This window comes from Emys orbicularis, chromosome 18 (genome assembly GCF_028017835.1).
Source record: "Emys orbicularis isolate rEmyOrb1 chromosome 18, rEmyOrb1.hap1, whole genome shotgun sequence".
Classification (NCBI taxonomy): Eukaryota; Metazoa; Chordata; order Testudines; family Emydidae; genus Emys; species Emys orbicularis.
The window spans coordinates 12997308-13021771 of record NC_088700.1 but is presented as its reverse complement, the minus strand read 5'-3'; the positions used below and the strand labels follow the sequence as shown (position 1 = coordinate 13021771).

At 48.3% G+C, this 24464-nt stretch overlaps 1 protein-coding gene across 1 annotated transcript; it reads right to left on the bottom strand.

Annotated features, from left to right (window-relative positions):
- Positions 1 to 3433: 3433 nt before the first annotated feature.
- On the bottom strand, positions 3434 to 23824 carry CRAT (carnitine O-acetyltransferase). Its single transcript, XM_065418729.1, has 14 exons — positions 23728 to 23824; positions 17607 to 17870; positions 16583 to 16701; positions 13995 to 14048; positions 11898 to 12063; positions 10445 to 10619; positions 9509 to 9687; positions 8377 to 8477; positions 7645 to 7764; positions 6965 to 7087; positions 6185 to 6320; positions 5015 to 5077; positions 4384 to 4521; positions 3434 to 3765 (listed from the first exon to the last, which is right to left on the bottom strand). Exons 1-14 carry the CDS (start codon positions 23764 to 23766, stop codon positions 3550 to 3552), a joined length of 1893 nt encoding a protein of 630 aa, XP_065274801.1. The 5' UTR covers positions 23767 to 23824; the 3' UTR covers positions 3434 to 3549.
- Positions 23825 to 24464: the final 640 nt, after the last annotated feature.

The window sequence follows — 24464 nt, the reverse complement described above, 5'->3', positions numbered from 1 at the left end:
GAAAGAATTGGGTTTGTTTAGTTTGGAAAAGAGAAGACTGAGAGGGGACATGATAGCAGTTTTCAGGTATTTAAAAGGGTGTCATAAGGAAGAGGGAGAAAACTTGTTCACCTTAGACTCTAAGGATAGAACAAGAAGCAATGGGTTTAAACTGCAGCAAGGGAGGTCTAGGTTGGACATTAGGAAAAAGTTCCTAACTGTCAGGGTGGTTAAACACTGGAATAAATTGCCTAGGGAGGTTGTGGAATCTCCATCTCTGGAGATATTTAAGAGTAGGTTAGATAAATGTCTATCAGGGATGGTCTAGACAGTATTTGGTCCTGCCATGCGGGCAGGGGACTGGACTCTATGACCTCTCGAGGTTCCTTCCAGTCCTAGAATCTATGAATCTATTATAAATCTACATATTTCCCTAATTATTCAGTAAATCAGTAGTTTCTTCATAAGTTTTACATAGCCTTTAAGCTCATGGACACTTCTTGGGCAAGTGACCAGCTAATAAAGGGCAAACAAACAAACCCGGCACTCAAAATAACTGCAAAAAGAACAGGAGTACTTGTGGCACCTTAGAGACTAACAAATTTATTAGTCTCTAAGGTGCCACAAGTACTCCTGTTCTTTTTGCGGATACAGACTAACACGGCTGCTACTCTGAAACCTGTCAAAATAACTGGTCACTGAAAAATAAGTCAAGAAGTGATGAGTCAGAGGGACATCACCACAGCTTGAAATTGGCAACAGCAAGAGAAAAAACACTTTTTTAAAAGAGAAAACCCTGTAAACAGTTGTAATGTAATAAAGCAGCTCCCCTGTTAATCCTGAAGAGAGAATGCACAAGCCGGATCAGAATCTTTTGTGTTTCCCTATGCATGGCACATAAAGACCTCAGCGCCACAGCTGGAGAAATGCCACTGCAACCCAATGGGATCTCCAGCTTTATATCTGACTTAAGATAAAATCAGACCCATCCCCTATGTTTTCCATTAATAGCAGAGTGCACTTCCATCTCATCCTTTTCAGTGGGCACTTGCCTTTGAGTGATTACTTCTCTCTTATTGAAGGGGGGGAAGAGAGAGTTCTTAGTTTCTGAAATTAGCCTTGTAATAATAAGACATGCCAATATGTAGTGATATCGTGGTTGAAGGCACTTGGTCTTTGGCCCCCTGGCCACAGACCACAGTAGGGTAACATCAGTTATCAGCAGGCACTATATTGATTCATTACATACAGGGAGGGAAAAAAAGTTTACTTTGTCTCTGACTAAAGGAATCTCTTCCAGAATAAAAGCCTCCATAAAAAGTAGTGGTTTTTTTAATCCCAGCAAGACCTTACCCATTCCAATTCATTCCAGAAGATTGCAGTCTCTTAAATGGTTATGTAAGTACTCATTACATATAATAAATATTAATACAGATTAAGATTTTGGGTGGCCTCTTGTAACTTTCAGTCTCGTTCATTATGGAAAAATTAGATAGCTAGAGCAGGTGTGTTTGTGCTCAGAGCTTTGCGTTACATGCTCCCGTTGCTTTCTAACCATCTCATTCCATTTATAATATTTTTTAAACTTAAACTTTTTTAATGGAGGTTTGTACAATCGTTAGCTGTAAGGTGAGTTTCAGTAAAACTTTCCCCTCATTATTTAGTTGCGGGGTGGAATTTGAATTTAAAACAACTGAGAGCAGGTTTGCATCAATTAAAAAGTGAGATGGGGTGAGTAAGTGCTCATAAAAGAGAGGTTTTCAATAATAGTAGGATGAACGTACTTCAAATTGGTCACACCCCTCTACCAAGGCACCTTGATTGGGAATGCTCTCGAGGCCCAACACCAGAAGAGCAGCAATGACCCTACTGGTTGGGTGGCTTTGTGATATGGACAAGTGTTCATGTGATAAAACAGACTACAGACTCAAGCTATTCCTTGGTTCAGCACCCACACGTCTGAGCTTGCAGAACTACCGTTATCCCACTGCAGGAATAGCATCGGTGGGGGCAAACAACGCACCTTCTTCTCTAATGGCAGTAGGTCTATGGTTTCACATGCTGCCCTAGGAAAGATATTGGCGGTTTTATATTCCTTTCTTATTGTGTCACAATATTTTTTAAATTGCACATTTATAAATATATAATTCCTTCCTTTCTAAAGGTTCAATCAAACCAACACAGATGTGACTATATTCCCCGAAAGAGGGAAATTATAAATCACCATGGGTATAAATAACATTAAGGCAAGAAGAAACCAGGTTCTGCTGAAGAAGCACTGTCGGATTCCTATGGAAAAGGCGGTTGTTGGGGGCAATGAACAGACAGAGTCTATACATCCTAGAGTAGACTCCTGTGCTTTCTTCACTACCTCCCTTAGTTTAGAGGAACCACAAGCTTGGTAGGAGTAGATAACAAACAGCAGGGGAGAAGTGTCATGCTGCGGCCTTTTTTTCTTCAATTCCAACATACATCACCACCTATGCAGTCTGGAGACATTTTTGGAAACTTGAGTAGAAGGGCTCATTAAGTTACTTATGCAGCATCTCCTTAGACTAAAATAAATGCAGCATGGAAAGCAGTGCATGATATTTCAGTTTGAAAGTAACAAAGGTCAACATGGTTCCCATCTTTTTTTCCCATTTGAAAGAGAAGGGGCAGAATGAAGAGGACAGGTTCTGCAAACAACATCAAGGTCTATATCATCCCTCCCCACTACAGAATATTTAAGTGCATAAAGTCAAGGCCAGCAGAGCCTGCACAATTAAAAAAAAAAATCAATTAAAATGCATGTGTTTAGTAGAAGCAACACAAGAAAGCCAAAGAGGCTCCACTTGAAGAGCCTGAAGCTCTGAGATGGAGACCCACCAGCAATCCATCACTTTATGCTTAAAACACACAAAAAAGGCCAGAGTAGGGGAAGTGAGTCCAATTGTAGCAATGGTGTTTCACAGTTAGTGGAGAAAGTGCAGGAAAAGGGAAGACCCAGGTGTTAGAAGGATGGGGAAGGGAACATTCCGAGCTGTGGAAAGCACACAAAGACCAGTCCCCTCGCAAGGTTATGTTAGGAAAACACTTCTAGAAAAGCAGCACAATGCATCCTAACAGTACTGGATTTCCTCCGATTTACGGCATTTATCCCCCCACCCCAAAGTTCAATGGCACTAATGACACCACTTTGGGAGGCATAGCATGGCCCAAAAGAGATATTCCCAACCCCTCAAAAGCCTGAGCCAGCAGAAAGATCCAAGTGGCCTCAGACCTACTCAGCCAGGAGAATACTCCCCCTAGTGGATAAAGAGTGAAGGATGGGGTGAAGAATGTGCTTTCTATGTTCTTTCCACTGTAAATTCAATAAAAAGATGTCGCTCCAGTATCCCTTCTTGGAATAAGGCAATGCTTCCTTTCACCTTGTAGTCTGATAGCTGGAGATTACCACTCCTTAACTTCTCTGCAGAGAGATGTGTGCCATGAGCCCATCTCCTGTTGCCCAGTTTTTGGAGAGCTGGGAGCTTCTTGTGCACATGGGACAGCTCCTAAAGCTTAGGAGCTGTGAAGCAGGTTCATTTCTTACAATTTTGATTTGGGAGTGGATTGGAGCAGGAGACGCATGTCCAGTAGCGCCTTCTCCAGGTAATGTGCCAGGCGGGCTGCATTGGTTTCGGCACAGCTGTTGTACGCCGACATTGCAAAGTTGATGTGGTCATCCATGGGGTTATAGCAGACTCCATAGCCATCTGGAACCACTGGACCAAAGCACATCACACAATCTGTCTTTGCTGGGACCTACGGTGGGAAACAAACAAACAAAAAGAGGCAGAAGGTCACAAAAGCTGTTGGGGAGGGTAAATCGAATGGACTATTCCCAACTACCACCCCAGGTAAGTTCTCCAGGGCAGGAGCATGATATTCAGACCCATCTGTTCAGCTCCTAGTACACACTGGGGATGCTTTATAAATAAACAAATAAACCAATTGTTTCTGCTATTCATTCCCCAGCACTGTGCTAGTGCTTCATATCACCCTCTGAAGAGACTTGCGGAGGAGCAGTTATCCACTGAAGTAGACTCATAAGGACAATAAGCCTCATGCAATACTGCTGCTGTTACATTGTGCAGGCAGGGCCTCCTCATTACCACAGGCACTTGGTATCTACCTGGCAATGCAGTGTCCAGCCTGGGGTGAAGAAGATAATCTGTTAGAATGGCTCTAGCAATTGTAAAGTCATAGTCTTCAGATTCACCTCACAACCTCTTTAAAGGTCCAGCTCAGTTTGTTGTGGGGCTAGATTCCTATGGCACCTATGCAGAGCAGTTCCTAAAGGAAGGGGGTGGTGGAGGAATGTGGAGAAGAAAGGGAGAAAGAATGATTGCAGCACTCTCATGTTGGTCAGCCACTTCTTACCTGGCTGGTTGAGAGGTTGAAGTGCATGGCAACGGCATAGGCTGTATCCATGAACAGTTCCGGCATGCTCACTAGATCCTCAATGGCTTGAAGCTTCATGCCTAGCAGATGACGGTCTATTGCATTCCCCTTTATTGCCTGAAAGGAAGAGAGTCTGGATAAGAGACCGGAGAGGCAGGGAAACAAAAATCAGCACTATCTTCAGTCTGAAACCAGATCTTAAAAATCCTCTTAAATTTAAAGTAGAAAGAAAAAAAAACTAACTGTCCGTTAAGAGCAACATTTGACAAACAGATGGAACTAAGCAAACCCTGTAACATCTCAGGATGGGATCCCTGTGATTTTAACCCCCCCCCTGTGTAACCCTGGCATCTACAGACCCTGGTGATGGGAAGAATAGGAATTCTTCAGAGCACAGAAAATCAAGTCTGCAGCTTTCTCCTTTGCCCCCAGTCACCATGGATACTGAAGGAACTGTGCAAAGAGGAAGAGTACAATCAGGGCTCCAAAGCATTAACTGGCATTAACAGGCTGTCTTATATGCCTAGCACCATAAGTTGGAATTTTTCTTCCAGCAGCACCTGGCTTACCTCTGCACAGTCCCAGCCTTGGAGCTGTATGGGACACTCACCATATCTGTGTAAGCTCTGTGTGCCTGCGTAGCTCTCCTCAGCAGTTCCACCTTCTCCTGGTTCTAAGGAGAAGACATGGAATGGACGTTAAAAGTGTGCTGCGCAGTGATTGCAGTAGCTCGCCTGCAGGATGGCACTTCTGCCCCAGCAGGTGTCTGCTTCAAGCTATTGTTAACTTAGATCATATTGTCTGGCTGAATTATTTCTCTTCCCTTCCAGCTCACGAGACTCTATCCTTAAGTGATTCCATGGGAACTACCAGTAGTGTCCCTTTATCCTAGAACTGTTGGAAGCGGAGATATCAGTGGAACAATTTAGATGACAGAAGGACAATTCTGCAACCAAAGGAGGCAAGTCTTTGCAAGGGGATCACTACAGAGGTTCTACAGCCTACAGCAAACAGCTGAACTCTGACTCAGAACTCCATCCCCAGTGAACTGACTTTCATCACTTGCTAGGTTCTAGTCTCGATTCTTTGTCTTCTAAAAGAGAACCAGAGTCCCTATCTTTTTCATGGAAGGACTGAAATCAGTCCTGAATACTTAGAATCACAAGTCCTCTCTCTGAATCTGGACATGCTTGGAACCAATAGTGTCTCTGTGTCTCCAAGTTTGGGACACCCCAAACACTATACTGTGTAGTTGGGAGCTTGTTTCCTTATTTGTACAACTCCCCATCCAGAAAAACTGCTATAGTTAATTAAAAATTTTAGAAGTTAATGCAGTCTACTAACTGTGTTCATCCCTATTAATTTAAACATATTCTAGCAAATCTACTCCCCAAAATAGTACATTTGTTTTCCCGTATATTATCCAAAGTTCATAGGTCAAAACCAAAACGAGGAAATGACCTTCTGAATGATACATGGAGAACCTTCAGGTCCAATAATCTAGTACTTAGGGCCTGACTGGTTAGACATTCAGACTAGTCATGTGATATAGGGTTAGAAACACTCACCTTGGATTTACAGAGCTGTAAAAAGAAAGCTGAATGAGACCCAAGATTTGTAATCATGTACTCCAGATTGTACCTTAAAACAACCTCAGATCAGATGCAGTTTTTGGCTGAGACCAGAGGATACAGATGCCACCCTTCTAGGGTGAGTTGAAAAGTAGTTCTCCCTTTTCTTTGGGGTGATATTAATTCACTTCATCTGTTGGAACTCTCACCTGCTTGCTAGGGTTGTCCATTGCCTGCACAAACTTCAGAGAGTCCACGGAGGCAGAGCGGATGGTGTCTGTCCGACCCAGGCGGAACATCCTCAGTGAGGCACTCTCATATGTAGCACAGACCTGGCCATACATCCTGAAAGATGGGGAGGAGAAGCAGCCACAGAGGAAGAATTGTCCTTGACAAAAAGGGGCTATGCAAATCTTATCCTTTGCAGGGAAATCGTGCAGGTGAATTTCTGGTCCGAAGTATGCAGATACAGTTGTTGTATTTCTCCCTTGCATCCTCCCCACCTCCCAGGGAAGAGTAAATTCCATGCAGGAAGGATGAGAAAGATCAGAAGAAATGGTAATTACGTGGACCAAGCTGCATCCCTAGCTGACTGACCCTCCTCTACTGGTATTTCATGCATTGCTCTTGGAGGGGCTAATCTTGCCCACTCCTTTGTGACCACGAAGGGCCCTACACAGAGTAGAACCAGTGCTGTTCCATTGCATGGGGAAAGGGCAGGATTTCGGATGTCTGCACATAGCTGTAGATCCATCAGCCATTGACCTCTAACCCTCACACATGGAGGCATAGCGAAAGAGTGGGCTATTGCAATAGCTCACCACCCTGTAGCCCAGTGGTGTTTGCGGTTCTTTTTCCAAGCCCAGCTAGTTGGGTTTGGTGTTGACCTCTAGTCAGCAGTTTTGTGGAGCAGGGTAAGAATTCCCTGAGGCTCTTTAGAAGGGAGATATGGGGGCTGGAAAGCTAACTGCCCGCAGTCTGCTCCTTACCTATAATAAGCCAGCTGCAGGGCCATCTGAATAAACGCATCTGGACTTATCTTCTCCAACTTGGGGAAGTTTTTCCCAAAATGGTGAAAGACCATCACCTTGATGTCCAGATCTTGCACCATTCTGCAGAGAGAGAAGGAGAAGAGAAATTCTTCAGGATGTTCCTTGCTATTAAGTGGCAAAGGCCCAAGCCCCAGAGCTTTCATACACTCCAGAGACATCAATCTGCTCAGACCAAATCTGCACGAGGACAAAGGGATCTGCCCCACCTGATCTTTTCACAATGAGCTCAACCTCAGTAACTTGATGCACCAAGTGAAGCACTGTGCAACTGGTTAGATGCAAGGGATTTTCCCACTGCTGGAGACAGGATCCCACATTACTTGGCCCAGTGGCTTGATCCAGTACAGCAGGTCAGGTTTCTGATCAGAGACATCCCTCTCCATAAATAGATTGGGATGAATAAGCAGTTAAGTCCCCTTTCAGTACAGCAGTCACCTGTCAGGAGGAGGCTCAGCAATGCACTTTTCAGCCACATACAGTATAGTTTATGACCGACAAGACACTGGGCAGGCTTCCCGAATAGTGCACTGCCATTTTCTTTGCCACCCAGCTCTCCAAGTGGGCACATAGATTATTCTCTTGCTCACTCACTGAGCTCTCCCACCCGCTTTACTCACATGTTGAGGTTCTGCTTCGCCTTCTCTATGTCATTCTTGATTTCTGGGGTGATGTTAAACCGCAGCTTCTTGGGCATTGGCAGAGGAATCATGGGTGATCTCACCAGCTGTGGTTTCTTCCTGCACAGAGAAACAGCACTGAAACCATTTAGCCAGACCTCTCTCTCCAGCCCTTTGGCCTATAGGATTCTGGTGCCCAGTAGACAGACTCAGATCCCGCTGTAGTGAACATGGTGTAAATCCCTGACTATGACATTTTGAGTCTGTGTCATACACTGCAAAGCCCTCTGTCCCAAATTTCAGCCTTACGGACTTGACAGCTGCTCTCTCCACATCTGCATCTGGTGAAAAACTAGGAGAACAAATGCAGAAGTTTGGCTCATAGTGATTCCTTCACCAAGAGATTACAGGTCTAATGCCCTTCGAACCCTTTAAAAAAACATTCTATGGATTCCATCAGGAGCAAACGTTCTGCCACCCGACAGCCATATTAAACGTAAGCCGTGGCTTCTCCGGAGAGTTCAAGCCGCAGCAAAGTTTACCATTCTCAGCAGGTGGCTAATCCCTGGTCATTGCTACAAGAGCTGCAGTACCTAACTTGAGACACTATTAAAGCGCCTCCAAAACAGATGCCTGGGGCGGGACGGGGGAAATGAGCTGGTGAAGGGGAGCTTTACTGTGGATGGACAGTCAGAGCCATGTCTGACTCAGAGACAAGTGAGCAAGCCTCACGTGTACTCCACGATGTGATCCAGAAGGGCAACGATGGGCGGGCCCTCCGAGGGAGCGTGCTCATACACCAGGCCACAGGAGCCGTCCTCAGCAACGATAAACTGCCAGGGAAACCAAAAAGGCAGTGAAGAGAGGCCTCCTCTACAGTGCCAGCACCAGCCCAAGAGGGGTCTCAACATCTCATTACTATGTGCTGGAGAAGACCTCAGCCCCATCAGCGCATGGTAACCCGCAAAGTCATCACCCAGCTCCCAGAAGGAAGAAACTCCACAACCAAGGCTAGGAGGATTTGGTATCATCATTATATTCAATAAGGCAGATGGAAGATGGTCCCACTGACAGAATATGCATCAGAGAGGCCAGTGTACCCTGCAGTATGGTACAGCTTCAAAGGGTTTGACTTCCTTGGAGTCCCATGTAACACCCCCCACCAGTTCCGTGCAAACTTTGGTTAATTGCAAAGCTAGAAGAACTTGGCGTTGCCCTGTAAACAAGTAATGCCAAGCAGAAGCTGAATAACCCAAAATGTCAGGATTATAAGAAGAGTTCTGTCAGAGCATGGGCTACATCCCCCTGAAAGGCCCGGAGATAGCCTCCTAATGGAGGATGCGGTCCTTGAATGGTACCATTATACAGCTGAAGGGAGATGGGGATTGAAGAGATGTTGTGGGATGGTGGCAGATGCCTGAAAGAAGCAGGTTAGCTTCTGGCAAACAAACAGGGAGAGCAACAATCCCATGGGAAATACAAGAAACAGACCTTATTAGGCTTGGTCAGCCTCCAAACAGACAAGTCATTGTACACTGCAAGCAGACAGTTAATTCAGGAGTAATACAAAGAATAGCTTGGCTGCATTGAGTGAGTGCTGCCACGAACCTAGGAAACAATGAGAGCTCGGTGGACCTAGCAGGAGAGTGAGAACTTGTTTGATTGCGGGAGAGAATCCCCAACATTCTCCACCAAGCCCACAGGCCCTTATGCTGTTGGCATCAACCCCTTGCTCTTCTCACTTCCCATGCCCCTTTTGATCTGGGAAAGTCTCCTACTGAATGATTCAGGGGACGTTCCAGTTTCAGGACGTTTGTCTCCCCCAGACCCGTGCCTCTAGTTTCTCGAAAACACCAGCACCCACCTGAAGGGTTTTGTCAAACCATCGGTTCCCACTGTTCCAGCGACTGCCTCCACCGTGCAGCATCTGAGCTGCCACCCGGCTCTTGTAGATGTCGTCAGACACCCGAGGAATGGGTGAATCCAGGCAGACGGTGAAAATGCTCTTCTCGATTGAACGCACTGACTCCTTGTTGGTTTTGTCTGAGAAGGGGGGGGAAAAGTGGAAGATGATGGAAGTGGGTTGAAAAACTTCATTTAATTGGAGGGAGGATAAAAGTCAGGAGAGCAGGTTGATGGCACTCGGTGCCCTGACTCCCTTTGTCAGGAAGCATCTCTTGATCATGCTGCAGTGGTATTCGAGTGTTGAAGCTATGGGCTGCATGGCTGTTACAGATTGGAAGCTTTCAGAGTAGCAGCCGTGTTAGTCTGTATCCGCAAAAAGAACAGGAGTACTTGTGGCACCTTAGAGACTAACAAATTTATTAGAGCATGAGCTTTCGTGGGCTACAGCCCACTTCTTCGGATGCATCCGAAGAAGTGGGCTGTAGCCCACGAAAGCTTATGCTCTAATAAATTTGTTAGACTGGAAGCTGTGAGCCTCATAGGGATGCTCCTTCTAACTTGTAACAGCCCACTGGTTTTTTTTAGCTGGGTTATTGGATTTCATCCATTTTGGGGGTGAAATAGTCCAAAATTTCAGCTCTGTCCTGGAGCAACCCTTGAATACTTAGAGGACAGAGTGTTTAAACAGAAATAACAATGCTTTGCAATGGGTTTAATCTGGACACAACCCAGCTGGATAAATACTCCCACACTCAGACTGTTAGCAAGCCCAGTTATCTGGTCAGTGTCTGCTTGCAGAGGGCTCGTAAAGGAGGGAGAAGCCCAGGGCGCACAGCACTGCCTGGAGGGCAGCAGTTTCCAGCATGGTGATCCGCATGGGCGGGGCAGGACAGACCTTTGATGAGGTGGCTGTAGGCCTTGGCCCAGCTGTTTCGGTGGTTGGTGGTGAGGATCCCAATTGGCTCCTTGTTTGTTTGGAGGGAGGTGTTCCAGATCTTCTCCAGCTGGATGAAGATCTGATCGGTGGTGAGGGGGCTCCCATCGCTGCTGTAAACATCCAGCTCAAAGAACTGGGAAGGAGGGAGAGACAAAGGATTTATAGCAGCCAGTCACACAGACTGACAACAGCCTCATCCAGGAGGCAAGAGCAATGCTGAGGGCTCAGCTAAGGGGCTGATGATTGGTAGGTGGAGAGGAAGGATGGTCCAGTAATTAGGCCATAGCCTGGGAGCTGGGAGACCCAGGTTCAATTCCCTGTTATGCCACCAGCTTCCTGTGAGACCTGGGGCAAATGACAACCTATTGGTGCCTCAGTTTCCCATCCATAAAATGGGGTAATAGCACTTCCCTAGCTCTCGGAGATGTTGTGAGGACAAATATGTTATAGTTTATCAGGTTCTTGGATACTGCAGTAATGAGGGCCAGATAATTAAGACAGACAGAGGAAAACACTCTTCTCGTAACACCTTCCAGGTTCTACAATTTCTGAGACTTGACCATGACTAGGGCCCTACCAAATTCACGGCCATGAAAAACGTGTCACGGATCATGAAATCTGGTCTCCCCCCATGAAATCTGGTCAGTACAGGGCAAAAGCAACAGACCAGATTTCACAGGGGAGACCAGCATTCTCAAATTGGGGGTGCTGACTCAAAAGGGAGTTGCAGGGGGTCACAAGGTTATTTTAGGGGGGTTGTGGTAGCAGCCACCCTTACTTCTGCGCTGCCTTCAGAGCTGGGCAGCCAGAGAGCGGCAGCTGTTGCCTGGGCACCCAGCTCCGAAGGCAGCAGCACAGAAGTAAGGGTAGCAGTACCACAACCCCCCCCCTACAATAACCTTGCGACCCCCCGCCCCACACAACTCCTTTTTGGGTCAAGACCCCTAAAATTACAACACCGTGAAATTTTAGATTTAAATACCTGAACTCATTAAATTTACGATTTTAAAAATCCGATGACCATGAAATTGACCAAAATGGACCATGAATTTGGTAGGGCCCTAGCCATGATTGTTGGGTCCATTATCCCCCCCCACCCCCCAAACCAGCAATTTCTAGCTCCAAACCCAGAGCAGGAGACTGAACTTTCAGGGACTGGAGCTAGGAGGGAGAGAGATGTGGGAATGGAGCACTCACATACAGCTCACCCACACTGCAGTCCTCGCCATGAGGCTCAATCCTGCTCCCACTTAATGGCAAACCTGCAACTGACTTCAGGGGGAGCGGGACTGGTTCCCTGGGGAGGTGAACCTTGTACTCAGAGCCTTTTTGCTTATTTCTCTTCCTTGGCAAATCAAAAAGAATAACCCGGCCTTCCTAAGACTTCCACTAAGCCGAGGCACTGCTGTACCTGGAAGTTGTGAACCACAGTGATGTGCGAGGGTGGCTTTTTTCCTTTGGCGTAGTTCACAACGGAGTCGTGCTTCGGGCCTGGGATGCGACAGGACGAGAGGATCTGGTAGTACTGGTTCATGCAAAGAGGTTTCCCACCCAGGTATTCCACTGGCAGGTTCTCACTGGAAACGTGCACAGAAGAGAGGGAGCAGGGCGGGAGAGGGAAGAAAACAGCCATCAGAATGCCTGCCTTCCAGCAATCCACACCTGGCATGCTCTCCCCATGTCCAGCGCCCTATCACGGCTGCTCCAGTGAGACACTAAGGGCCAGTCTACACTAGAATCACTACAGGGGTGCAGCTGTACTGATGGCGCTGCACCACTAGCGCTGCTAGTGCAGACGCTCCATGTCCATGGGAAAGAGCTCTCCCATTGGCATAATTACTCCGCCTCCCGAGTGGCGGTAGCTCTGCCAGCAGGAGAGCTTGTCCCATGGACATAGCACTGTCCACACTGGCGCTTAGGTTGGTGTAACTTACATCGCTCAAGGGGGTGGCTTTTAAGTTATACTGAAATAAATGCTAGTGTGTACAAGCCCTAAAAGATGTGGATATTAGAAGTCTCCTCCACTGGGGGCTGATCATCCCCACCAACTCTCCGAGCAGAGGCATGTACATTTTGGGTACATCTATCCAGGGATAAAAGACCCGCAGGACAGCCAGGGCTGTTCCACGTCAGCTGACTCAGGCTTGCAGGCACACTGCTTTTAACACATGCTAACCAGGTTGGGTTAAAGTCAGGGCTCCCCTTGGGCTTTAAAGTGACCGGTTTAGCATGTGTTAAAAGTGGTGTGCTTGGTCTGCACTAGGCTTCTCCAATGTGTTAGCTAACCTGCTAATATCACACCTGCAAGCCTAGTTCAGACAAGGCCTTGTTGGCAGCCGCATCTTAGAGACCAAGGACTGGAGCGTGGGGGACTGGACTCCACTCTCACCCAGTGGTTCTCAACCTGCAGGCCGCTTGCAGCCCAATCAGCACACAGCTGCAGCCCATATGACATCCGCAGGGCCATGCAGTGTTAGAAGAATATATTTTGTGTGGATGCAGGGCCGGCTCCAGCTTTTTTGCCGCACCAAGTGGCGAGGCGGTGGGGGTTGGCGGGGGGGAGGGAGAGATAAAGCCGCGATCGGCGGCACTTCAGCAGCAGCTCAGCCGTGCCGCTTCATTCTTCGGCGGCAATGCGGCGGCGGGTCCTTCGCTCCGAGAGGGAGTGAGGGACCTGCCGCCGAAGACCCGGACGTGCCGCCCCTTCGCATTGGCTGCCCCAAGCACCTGCTTTCTTTGCTGGTGCCTGGAGCCGGCCCTGTGTGGTTGCAGCCCACATAACACATAGATAGACAGCAGCATATGTAGCCCACAATGGTAAAAAGGTTGAGAACCATAAAGAATGCCCCTGCAGGTGGGGAGTTGAAACACATTGGAAGCTTGTGTGTTCTTGCTGCCTGAGCTGGACCAGTTCTGTGGATAAATTAAGGATGTGAGTCTGCAGGGCTTCAGTCAGGCTACATTCCCTGCAAGTACACACATAAGAGCCTCTCCCAAAACACAATGTGAAGGGAAAAGTTTTTGTGGCACTGCAGCTTTGAACTCTAAACATCATTACATGAGACCCAAGAAGCAGAACAGACCAGGCTTATTTCCCTAGCCAGGTGGAGTAAGAGGCAGAAGTAAATAAAGAGCATAAAAAGGGAAAGTCAGTTTGCTTTTCTACAGTCCTGTCAGTGCCAGTGACCCTGGCTGTTGTCAGCTACACTTATTAGAGGCGCTATTCTTTAGATATATGGATTTTTATCTTGACAGTTTCCCTTTGAGAGAGAGAGAGAGAGAGAGAGAGAGAGAGAGAAACTTCTGACCTGGGCATCCCTAACTAAAGGCAGCAAGGACATTTCAATGTGCCAGAAATGCCTCTAACAGAAGAGGAGCTCTGTGTAAGCTCGGAAGCTTGTCTCTCTCACCAACAGAAGTTGGTCCAATAAAAGATCTGACCTCACCCACCTTGTCTTTCTAATATATGGCCACCACCACAGCTACAACAACACTGCATCTAACTCACTTGTCAATCATGGTCTTGAAATCCAGGATGCCCTCGATCAGCTTGGCAGCAAACCTGGGAAAACCAAACATAACGACCAGAGAGATACAAATCAGAACATTTGGGACTTCTGAAATCCTGACCCCTAGAAAGAACAGTGGTTTGGATTTCACCCCCCTCTGCTGAGAGAATGCTGGGCTTTGGGGACAGCAGAGCACAGCGAGTTCCTAATACCTTGAGCCCGGGCCAACTATGGCTGTGTTTTGGATTAGCTGGGTAGCGCCAATGAAACACTTTTTTTGTTCACTGACCCAACTCAGGTTTTTTTTAGTATTTGTGTGGCTGCAGCACCGAGAGGCTCCAACGAAGATTGGGGCTCCCTTCCGCTGGATACTGGGCACACACAACAAGAGAAGGACCCTGCCCTGAAGAGTTAAAATAGACAAGACAGACAAGAGTGTGTGAGGGGAACAGAGGCACAGAGCAGGACATCACACTAAGGTCTCCTGTTGTTGCACAATTTGCACTAGTACCCGAGCTCCAAGGACAGTAACAAAGGCTCGGCTAGCCTAGAAGGGGCTCAGGCAGGTTTAACCACCATGTCATCTTGGAGCTGCTCTGCAGCTGAATTTTGAAAAAATGGAAACTGAAAGAAACATTTCCACAAAAGATCCAATGGAGAAAGCTTTTAAAAACAACCCTCCTTCTCCCCCCCCCCACAAAAAAACCCCACTGTGTATTCCCTTGTAGTGTCTGAAAACACACTTTGCTGCATTTTGCATTGTCTGCGCCTGAGAAAGTGAAACTGACTAGAACCAAAAGTAAAGCCAACTATCCTTTCATTTTCAAAGCAGAGAAGAACACAGAGAGTAAAGGGCATGACAGCAAGGTAGTTGTTTTGTTTTCTTTTTAAAGTGCAGCACTGCAATGCCCAAGCATTCAAAAATTATAAGTCAGGCCCCATCAAAAGTCATGAGATAAAAGGAAGTTGGATTCTGTGTATTTGCCTTCTGGTTTCTGAGCTGTTTTCAAGTAAAATACAGTACCAAGTATCAGGAGAGTTGGCAACACTGATTTTAATAAATATCAGTCAATAATATAAGGAAAGGTTTTTAAAATAGGATTTTTAGCCCTTACACTGTCTCTTTAAGACATCCTTCCCCCTCAGTGGGCTGGGACAGATCTGGCCAAGTGAGTATACAAGACCTTGCATCGGACAGGGAGGGAGGATTCTTTCACTCTTATTTCTTGCTCTCTCACACACTTCTCTGGTTGGCTGATATTTTTAACCCAGCCAGAAGACAGACTGATGACAGGAGCAGGTGATGATGGGTAAATGTGGAAAGGGAACCCTGTATAAAGGTCAATGCTACGGCTTTGCATCCACAGAGCCTGGACTTCCCACAGCCGAACCCAAATCTAAGGCCTTGGCTACACTGGCCCTTTACAGCGCTGCAACTTTCTCGCTCAGGGGTGTGAAAAAACACCCCCCTGAGCCCTGCAAGTTACAGCGCTGTAAAGCGCCGGTGTAAACAGTGTCCCAGCGCTGGGAGCCGTGTCCACCCTCGGGGAGGTGGAGTACCTGCAGCGCTGGGAGAGCTCTCTCCCAGCGCTGGCGCCGCGACCACACTCGCACTTCAAAGCGCTGCCGCGGGAGCGCTCCCGCGGCAGCGCTTTGGAGTTTCGAGTGTAGCCAAGCCCTAAGTCAAAGCGTCACATGCATGAAAACAAAGAGCTAAAAACAGGGACTAAAATCAGCAGCAGGCTCCAAAGAGGGTGAGAGAATCAATTCCATGTGTGTGGGAATTACTTCAAAACACAGCATCTGTAACATGAATTAGCAGAAGGGAAACACACAAACTGACAGTGTTCAGTTGCATACAGGGCTTGAGTAAGGGGAAGAAACACACTGGAGACAGACAGCAGCTGTGGATTTGACTTGTGCAACTAATGACAGAATAGTGGGAAGCCCTCTGCAAATGCACAGAGTCTGAATGAATCTGCAGACACACACAGCATTAGCTGAGTAACCTAATTAATGCAGTCGTCTGACTCTTCCCCCAAGCCTGCAGAATCTAAAGTCAAATTTAGGGTCTCCTAAAGTATCTTAGGTACTTTGTATGGCTCCTGTCACCGTAGTATCTGAGTGCCTCACAATCTGTATTTATCCTCCTGCCCCCCCCCAGGGAAGTGCAATTATCCCCATTTGACAGGTGGGGAACTGAGACACAGAGACTTAAGTAATTTGCCCAAGGTCACAAAGGAAGTTAGTGGCAGAGCAGGGAATTTAATCTAGGTCTTCTAAGTCCCAGCCTCCTCCTCTAACCACTAGATCATCTTTCCTCTTCCATCTTTCCCTTTTGAGGGAATCCTGCTGGGAGAAGCCCTCCGCCTCCCTATAGCCAGCACTCTTACCTTGTTCCCTACAATGCTTCCTGCTGGGAGAGGCTGCAACTGAAGTAGCTGTGAGCCTCCCCATGGCTAGCAGTCATCTAGGCTGGGTGAGACTTGCTAGTACTCACCTCCTCCCACCAATCCAAACCAACTCCCCAGCAGTCCCACTAACAGCATCTGAAACTTTGGGGAAGAAAAAGCAAAACGGCCTTTACCTGAGCTGGCCTTGCTGATCCAGAAAATCCTGTTTAGGTAAAACCACGCCAGGGCTGGAGTGAACCACAACCGGCAGGCGGTATTCAAGGTAAGCCGTCTTCAGCCACCAGTCAGAGAGCTGGGACAGAAACAGGAAGCATGCGAGAATGGGGGCTCTGGATTGCAAAGAGCAGGATGCCCACTTTGCAAGCGTGAGTGGTCCGTACCCCACAAAACGGCTGGAAGACCATCCTGCAACACCCCATATCCCACAATACTTTGCAAGTGGAGAAGATTGTGAGATTTGGGTCATGGGATGGTTTTTCAGGCATTTTACAGACTAGGTAGAGCAGGGGGCTTGTGGGATTGGGTAGGGTGGGGTTGGTGCTCCGGGGATTGGCGCAGTGGGCTTTCCCAACCTTCTGGGGGCAACTATCATTTTAAAGGACTAAGGCTACATCTACACTACAGGGGGGGGTCGATTTAAGATACGCAAATTCAGCTACGCGAATAGCGTAGCTGAATTCGACGTATCGCAGCCGACTTACCCCGCTGTGAGGACGGCGGCAAAATCGACCTCCGCGGCTTCCCGTCGACGGCTCTTACTCCCACCTTCGCTGGTGGAGTAAGAGCGTCGATTCGGGGATCGATTGTCGCGTCCTGACGGGACGCGATAAATCGATCCCCGAGAGGTCGATTTCTACCCGCCGATTCAGGCGGGTAGTGTAGACCAGGCCTAAGACTTTAGCTGTAGCAGCCAGTGACTTCCCATTCAGCTGCATGTGCCTCAGCTCAGCATGGGGGGTGGACAGCTCTGTACACGCAGGGGAGAGAGAGACGGGCAGCAATGCGTGGCGCACGAGGGCTCAGCACAGACGTGTGTGGGGGAGCCTAGATTCCCAGTCAGAAAAGCACAGGGGCCAGTGGCTGGGAACCACTGGCTTGGAAACCAGGACAGTGATGGCCCTTACAGGACTTGGCTCAGATCCTGCCTCCACCCTCTCCTCCACTGACCAGGACTCATGGAAAGTAGCACCCACATACCCAGTTCTCAGTTTTCCTGGCTCTCCTCTCCAGGCCCTTCTGCAGCCTTTCCCCAACGCCGCCTGATTTCCGGAACTCATCCACCAGCCCCTTGGTGTGGGTCCATTCCTCCTCGCTGATGATGGGCTGCAGAGCCAACAGGTAGCGATCCAGGGTCTGCTGAAGGGGCGGCACCGGCAGACGCGGCAGTCCCTCCTGGTGGGCTAAGTATCTGCCTGTGAGCTTCCCCAAGGCCACCGGCTTCAGCCAGCCAGATGGCTTTGCCTGCAAACCACAGAGCACACATCCAGACAATCTTCCCTGCAGCGTAAGAGGAATCAGCAGCTCAGATACATTGAGTTCCCTGTCCCTGACAACACATGGAAGCCTCAACATCAGGAGCAGAGCGCTCAAAGCACAAACACCAGACATTTATCGACTGGTTACCAAAGTGAGAGGATCATGAAACATCCAGAACAGCAGCAGAGACACGGCCTCCCACAGGGATGTCGATTCTCAGCCGGCTAAAGGAATTGCCACTGGGATAATAACACATTTGCCCTTCTCTAGTATCTTCCCTCTGAGGATCTCCTAGCACTTTACAAACATTAATGGGACTATGTCTCAGAGTATCCCCTACAACTAAACAGTAGGTAAGGAATGTACACAGGGACTGTTTCACCCACTAATGAAATGCAGCCATCTCTGAGGTAGGACATAGCTGCGGGCAATGCTACACAACAGTTTAGGATAGGAAGTGAAGAGGAATCCTGTAGCCAACTGAAACTGCTGGAGGAATTTAACCAAGTTGGAACTGGATCAGGGTTACCAACCCCCACCCAGGAAATGAAAGTGCAAAATCATAAAACAATAATAACCGGAAGCCCGACTGTGGAGCTGGACATTCTGGTGACAGGAGGAGCTTGGCTATGGGATCACCAAGCCTCTCGGGTCATCAGCAACCCCAGTTGCTCACGTCAGAAGAGGTAGCTCCAAAAATGATTCCCATCCAGCCCTGCTCAGCAGGAGACTGGAAGGTGCAAAGTGGAGGGGGGGTGGGGGGGATTATAGGGAGAAGTTTTTCAAGAAGGGGGAAATTGTGGGTGAATCAGAGAGGCTCATGGGGGACAGGCTAGGATAGTTTTGGCAATAAAAGCTTCCATGGGGAATACGTGCTGTGACAGTTTCTTTGGGCAGAGAAAAAGAACACGAAGAGAGCAAAGAGCAATACCAGACTTTGAACAGGAGAAGTGCACTCGCCATCCCTTCCTCAAAACTTTGATAACATCCTCTTGTTTGGGCAGGAATTTAACAGGGTTCTGTTAACGAGGATTTAAATCCTGTTTTCCGTGCCCTCTTCCCCCACTTTCCCTCCTGTTTCATTCCCTCCCAGTGGTTTAAAATTCCTTGCTAGGGACTTCTGACTATGGATTGGAGGGAAACAATACCGGCTAGAACGTGCCCTTTGGTCTAAGAAGCAATCGAGGGAGGGTTTTCATAGAATCATAGAATACCAGGGTTGGAAGGGACCTCAGGAGGTCATCTAGTCCAACCCCCTGCTCAAAGCAGGACCAATCCCCAGACAGATTTTTGCCCCAGATCCCAAAATGGCCCCCTCAAGGATTGAACTCACAACCCTGGGTTTAGCAGGCCAATGCTCAAACCACTGAGCTATCCCTCCCCCAGGGTCAAGTGCAGAGAAGCACAAAGGGTCCAATTCTGCAAGGTGCCAATCACCTCCTGCATGGTGCTCACTCCCTCAAAGAAAGTGCTTGGCTCCTTGCAGGATCTGGCAGCCCGGAAAGATCAAGATCTCTGGGAAGGTTAAAAGAAAAAACTAATCACTGAAGCCGGAAGAAAGAGTGCAGGGTTGAAGAGGAAGGAAGGGGTTAACCTGCAGAGTCGAATGATAATGTACCATACTTTACCTTCTCTGACTGCTGCTGCTTCCTCTCCATGGGTGAAATGAGGAAAACTCTGTAAAACTCTCACTCCCTCTGCCTCAGACTTCCTCTCTAATCTTACCCTGTTCTATGGTATGCACAGGGAGTCACACACTTAGCAACCTTTGCCATCTGACTGCACTATTCTGTTGAGAAAACAAAAGACCAGATATTGCAATGCGAGCAGTTGTGTGGGAGGGGCAGCAAACCACCTCCCATGTGCTGGCAAGACACTTTTCCAATTTTTCCCTTGACCTCAGTGACAGCAGGAGCTTGAAATCGCTTCCGTACTCCACCCCCTGCAACTGGGTCGTTTTCCTGTTTATTTCAGGGCTGGGGTAGGGGGCCCAGCTGAGAGTTCTGGAGAGAGATGAGCCCAGTGGTCTATGCACAGGTCGTGTGGGTAGCAGGCAGCTGCGGGAGCTTCCTCCAACAAACTGATCAGGAGGGAGCATCTGTACTGATGAAAGGGGAATCCAATCTCCATGGTCTATTCAGGCTTTTCCCTCTCCGCACACACTGCCAACGGGGGTGGCCACTGCAATGGCAGTGTTCCTGATGTGAACAGTTGTCCACCAAGAGCTAGATCAGGGGTGGGCAAACTTTTTGGCCTGAGGGCCACATCGGGGTATGGAAATTGTATGGCGGGCCATGAATGCTCACGAAATTGGGAGTAGGTGTGCGGGAGGGGGTGAGGGCTCTGGCTGGGGGTGCGGGCCCTGGGGTGGGGCCAGAAAATAGTAGTTCAGGGTGCGGGAGGGGACTCCGGGTTTGGATGCGGGCTCAGGGGTGGGGCTGGGGATGAGGGGTTTGGGGTGCTGGAAGGGGCTCCAGGCTGGGACCGAGGGATTTGGAAGGTGGGAAGGGGATCAGGGCTGGGGCAGGGGGCTGGGGTATGGGTGTGAGGGTGGGGATGCAGGCTCTGGGGTGGGGCCGGTGATGAGGGGTTTGGGGTGCAGGAGGATGCTCTGGACTGGGACTAATGGGTTCGGAGGACTGTGGCAGGGGATTGGGATGGGGGGGGCAGAGGGGAGGCTCAGGGGTGAAGGCTATGGGCGGCACTTACCGCAAGCAGCTCCCAGAAGCATGTCCCCCCTCCGGCTGCGAGGTGTGGCCAGGCGGCTCTGCGCGCTGCCCCAGCCGTAGGCGCCACCCCTGCAGCTCCCCTTGGCCAGGAACTGCGGCCAATGGGAGCTGCAGGGGCAGCGCCTGCAGACGGGGCAGCGTGCAGAGCCACCTGGCCATGTCTGCACATACTACATAGGAGACGGAGAGGGGTCATGCCGGCTGCTTCCTGGGAGCCGTGCAGAGCGGGGCAAGCCCCGACCCCACTCCCTGGCTGGAGCGCGGGACCAGGGCAAGGCCCAGACCTCACTCCCTGGGCTGGGGTTGAACCAACAGCCTACTGACAAAAGGCCGTATCCTATAACCAATCTCCAGAGTCACATGCACACTAATTTAGCATTATAGCACTGCACATCATGAGTTCTGGGCTGTTGGCAACTTTGTTTGTCATTAGAAAACATCTCACAACAATAACGTTACATGGGCATTCCAGACATAAGGAAAAATAATAAGATGAATATCAGCGTCTTCCAGTCTTAACAGCATGTGTTTAACTTAATGTAATTACACCTCTACCCCGATATAACGCGACCCGATATAACACAAATTCGGATATAATGCGGTAAAGCAGTGCTCTGGGGAGGCGGGGCTGTGCACTCCGGCGGATCAAAGCAAGTTCAATATAACGCGGTTTCACCTATAACGCGGTAAGATTTTTTGGCTGCCGAGGACAGCGTTATATCGGGGTAGAGGTGTAATAAATGAGCAGTCCTACAAGCAATCAAACTTTTATGCAACAATATTCCAGTAAGAAACAGCATGAGAGAGCTATTTTGTTTGTTTGGGGGTTTTATTAAAAAGAAAAAAAAGTCATGGATGGATCGCAGTGAAAAGGCGAAAAAGAAAAATAAATCATTAAAATATTACACCCACACAAACGCAAAATCTGAGCATCACATCTGGATATTACCCCAACCAGCCCTTACTTGTTCATTTTAGTGCCAGTATCTACCAGGCACGTACTGAGATCCCAGTGAACAAATCAGGAACATAGGAGCAGTCAGTAGACCACTGACTCTCCTTTCCACATGAGGAAGGGAGGCAATCCACACATACCAGGTGACCCTCCATCAATGCATATATCTACAGGGAGATATGCAGCCCTATGGCTCCGTCTCATGTGTGTTCTGTGCCAAACCTTGTTCTAGCTTTGTTACATAAGTTACTTCTCTCCCAAGGCCAGACTCATGACACGGCCATATTACATGTTAATTGGTTTATTTTAAAGTAGGGGGTTGTATTAGTTTGGTTCCATCCCCACAAACCAAACCAGCCTGTTAATCAGAGTCCTTGTGTACACTTTGCCATGTAGACTGGCCTTTCATGTCCTATTCAGGATTTCACTTAGCAACACTTGTGGGTTTGGAGTCACAAGGAAGGTCTAAGTAATGTCTGATTCACTTGTTACCATCACATCCACCCAGCCACATGCAAAGTGTCAGATGATATGGATATTATTAAAGAAAATTTTAAAATCACAGCGCCCATGAGTCCTGGGACAGGCAGCACAGTTGTGATGTGGAGAAAAGGGGATTCTTGCAGCAGGTGAACAAAAAAATAATCCGCAATTATCCTGAGCTCTGTCAACTATGGCTCAAACCATGCTAGTTTCAACCCTGGTTCAACAGTGATCCTGACAGCAAGGTTCTAATATAATTTCCCCCTTACTGGTGTGGAAAGAGATTTATTAAAGGCACCCCACTGCTAAAGGTACCCACTTCCTTCGAGCCTTGACTACATTAGGAAATCGAACTGATGCTGAGAATGATTTTCAACCACAGTTCCCCTTCATCTGATATTGAAAATGGCCTAAGTGTTGGCATAAAACTGACAAAAGCCATTTCATTGCCGCTTCAGGGAGCATGACCAGGATCTGATAGAAGCACATGTCTTTTGCATGGTTTAGTAAACACTAGTATGATACAGTTGTAACTGAGGGAAAATATTCATCCATAGATCATGGGAAGACTATGAGAATCCTGCTAGCAGCAGCTATAACCCAAACAGAACCTTGTAGTCCTTTGCACTGGAATGTTCAGCAGTCTCATGAGTAGAAGTCAGTTTGCAGCACTTCTCCCCTACGTCGCACGTGGAGAACTTTAAGCAAACTTTGGCTGAATGATGCAGCTACTATAGCCATGAATTCAAGATTCCAAAATGAAAGGAAAGAGTCCAGTTAAAGTACATAGTGGGGCAAATGCAGAAGATTTCACTGACATATTCCTCCTGGAATATGTGAATATTTTCTTAATCAGTTAAAAAAAAAAAAAAAAAAAAATACACTGGCAGGTACATATCAGCCCTGCTATCAGTTCCCAAGAAAACCAAGAGGGTGGTGCCCAGGTGAAAGGATGAATGAATCAGTAACCTAGCTCTTGGCAAAAGCTTGAGTTCATAAAGGCACATAATCAAGTTCTGCAAACTGACAAAGGTTGCTCCCAGCCCAGGGGAAGACCTAGGAGATGTTTTGCTGGCAACAGACACCAGGGGGAAAAACATTACAAAATCAAAATCCCCAAGTGGAACAATATTCGCAGCCTTTCACGGACTGTGTCAAACCCAAAGAGTGATCCTAGCAACTGGCCAAGACCATCCCATCCCCTTAGTGAAATTACTATGCATCAAAAGGAAATCCCTGTCCTTTAGCTGAGAGTTATGCCTAGCAGTAATCCTTCCCCCACACCCTCTAATTTTTAATTATCTTTCTTGCAAAACATTTTTACATCCTACGAGAAAATTACACTACAGCTGCATTGGTACAAGCCAGATCTTCTCCCCCTTCATCCTCCCTCACCCGTCCCATAAAGTCAGCGCCGGACATTTATCTCACTGCCCCCCTCAAATCTCCCTGAGCAAAAAAACGTTCAGGTTTCTCCCAACTCTGCCAGTTTCTCAGAGACTCTAGAAGCCCTGGTCTCATCCTCACAAGACCATATCAGACACCACTAGATAAGGCCATGGGTCACTGTCCCAAGGTTGTTCAAAGCAGGGAAAGCTCCCCCCCCCCCGCCCCCCTGCCTCCTTGCTATGAACATTAAACCAGCCTGCAAAGCAGGGATCAGGCTCTTACTTACCATACTCCTTGCTATGAAGGCCAGCATAGCCCCGTGCATGCACCACCCTGGCTACCAGCCACTGTCCTGAGTGAGCAAAGTCCTGTAAACACAGCAGCCCCGGCCTTGATCTTGCAAGACACGGGGACAGTCAGCTACAGTGTAACTTCAGCAGCAGCAGCCCAGATACAGCGTAACAAGCCCACACGGCCTTCCCTGGCTCAGCAGCCGTTAAGGGAGGGCACAGCAGAGCAGCCATCTTTGTGAGGGGCACATCCCTCCTCTGCAAGAACCAATAAGCAGAGGCGCTACCATCTTTGTGAGGGGCAAGGCCCTCCTCCGCACAGCTCTCTGATGACAGCAGATCCCTTGCCTGAACTAGTGCAGGCATCTCCCCCCTCTTTCTCTCTTTGTCTCTCAGGGGTTGAGGTAGGGAGAAGAGATCAGCAGAGGGAAAGGCTCTGACAGCTGGGACTTGTGCTTGCAGAGAGGAGTGTTCATTCCAAGGAATGTGTACATGTCCCCCTCTGGGCTGACTCCCAGAGGTTAGGACAGCCCCTGAAGATGAGCCTTGAGGCTTTCATCAGTCTACAACAGCTCATGCTTTTAACTCCTCAGTGTGTTGGCCAAGGTGGTGGCAGCCGTTACACATGGTCACTTTACTCCAGTCCATCCAAACTGCTGTAGGTAAAATTACCTGCTTGTCTTGCCACTCTGACCGAACAGCTAGGCTTGGCAGGATTCCATTTCTATGTTTT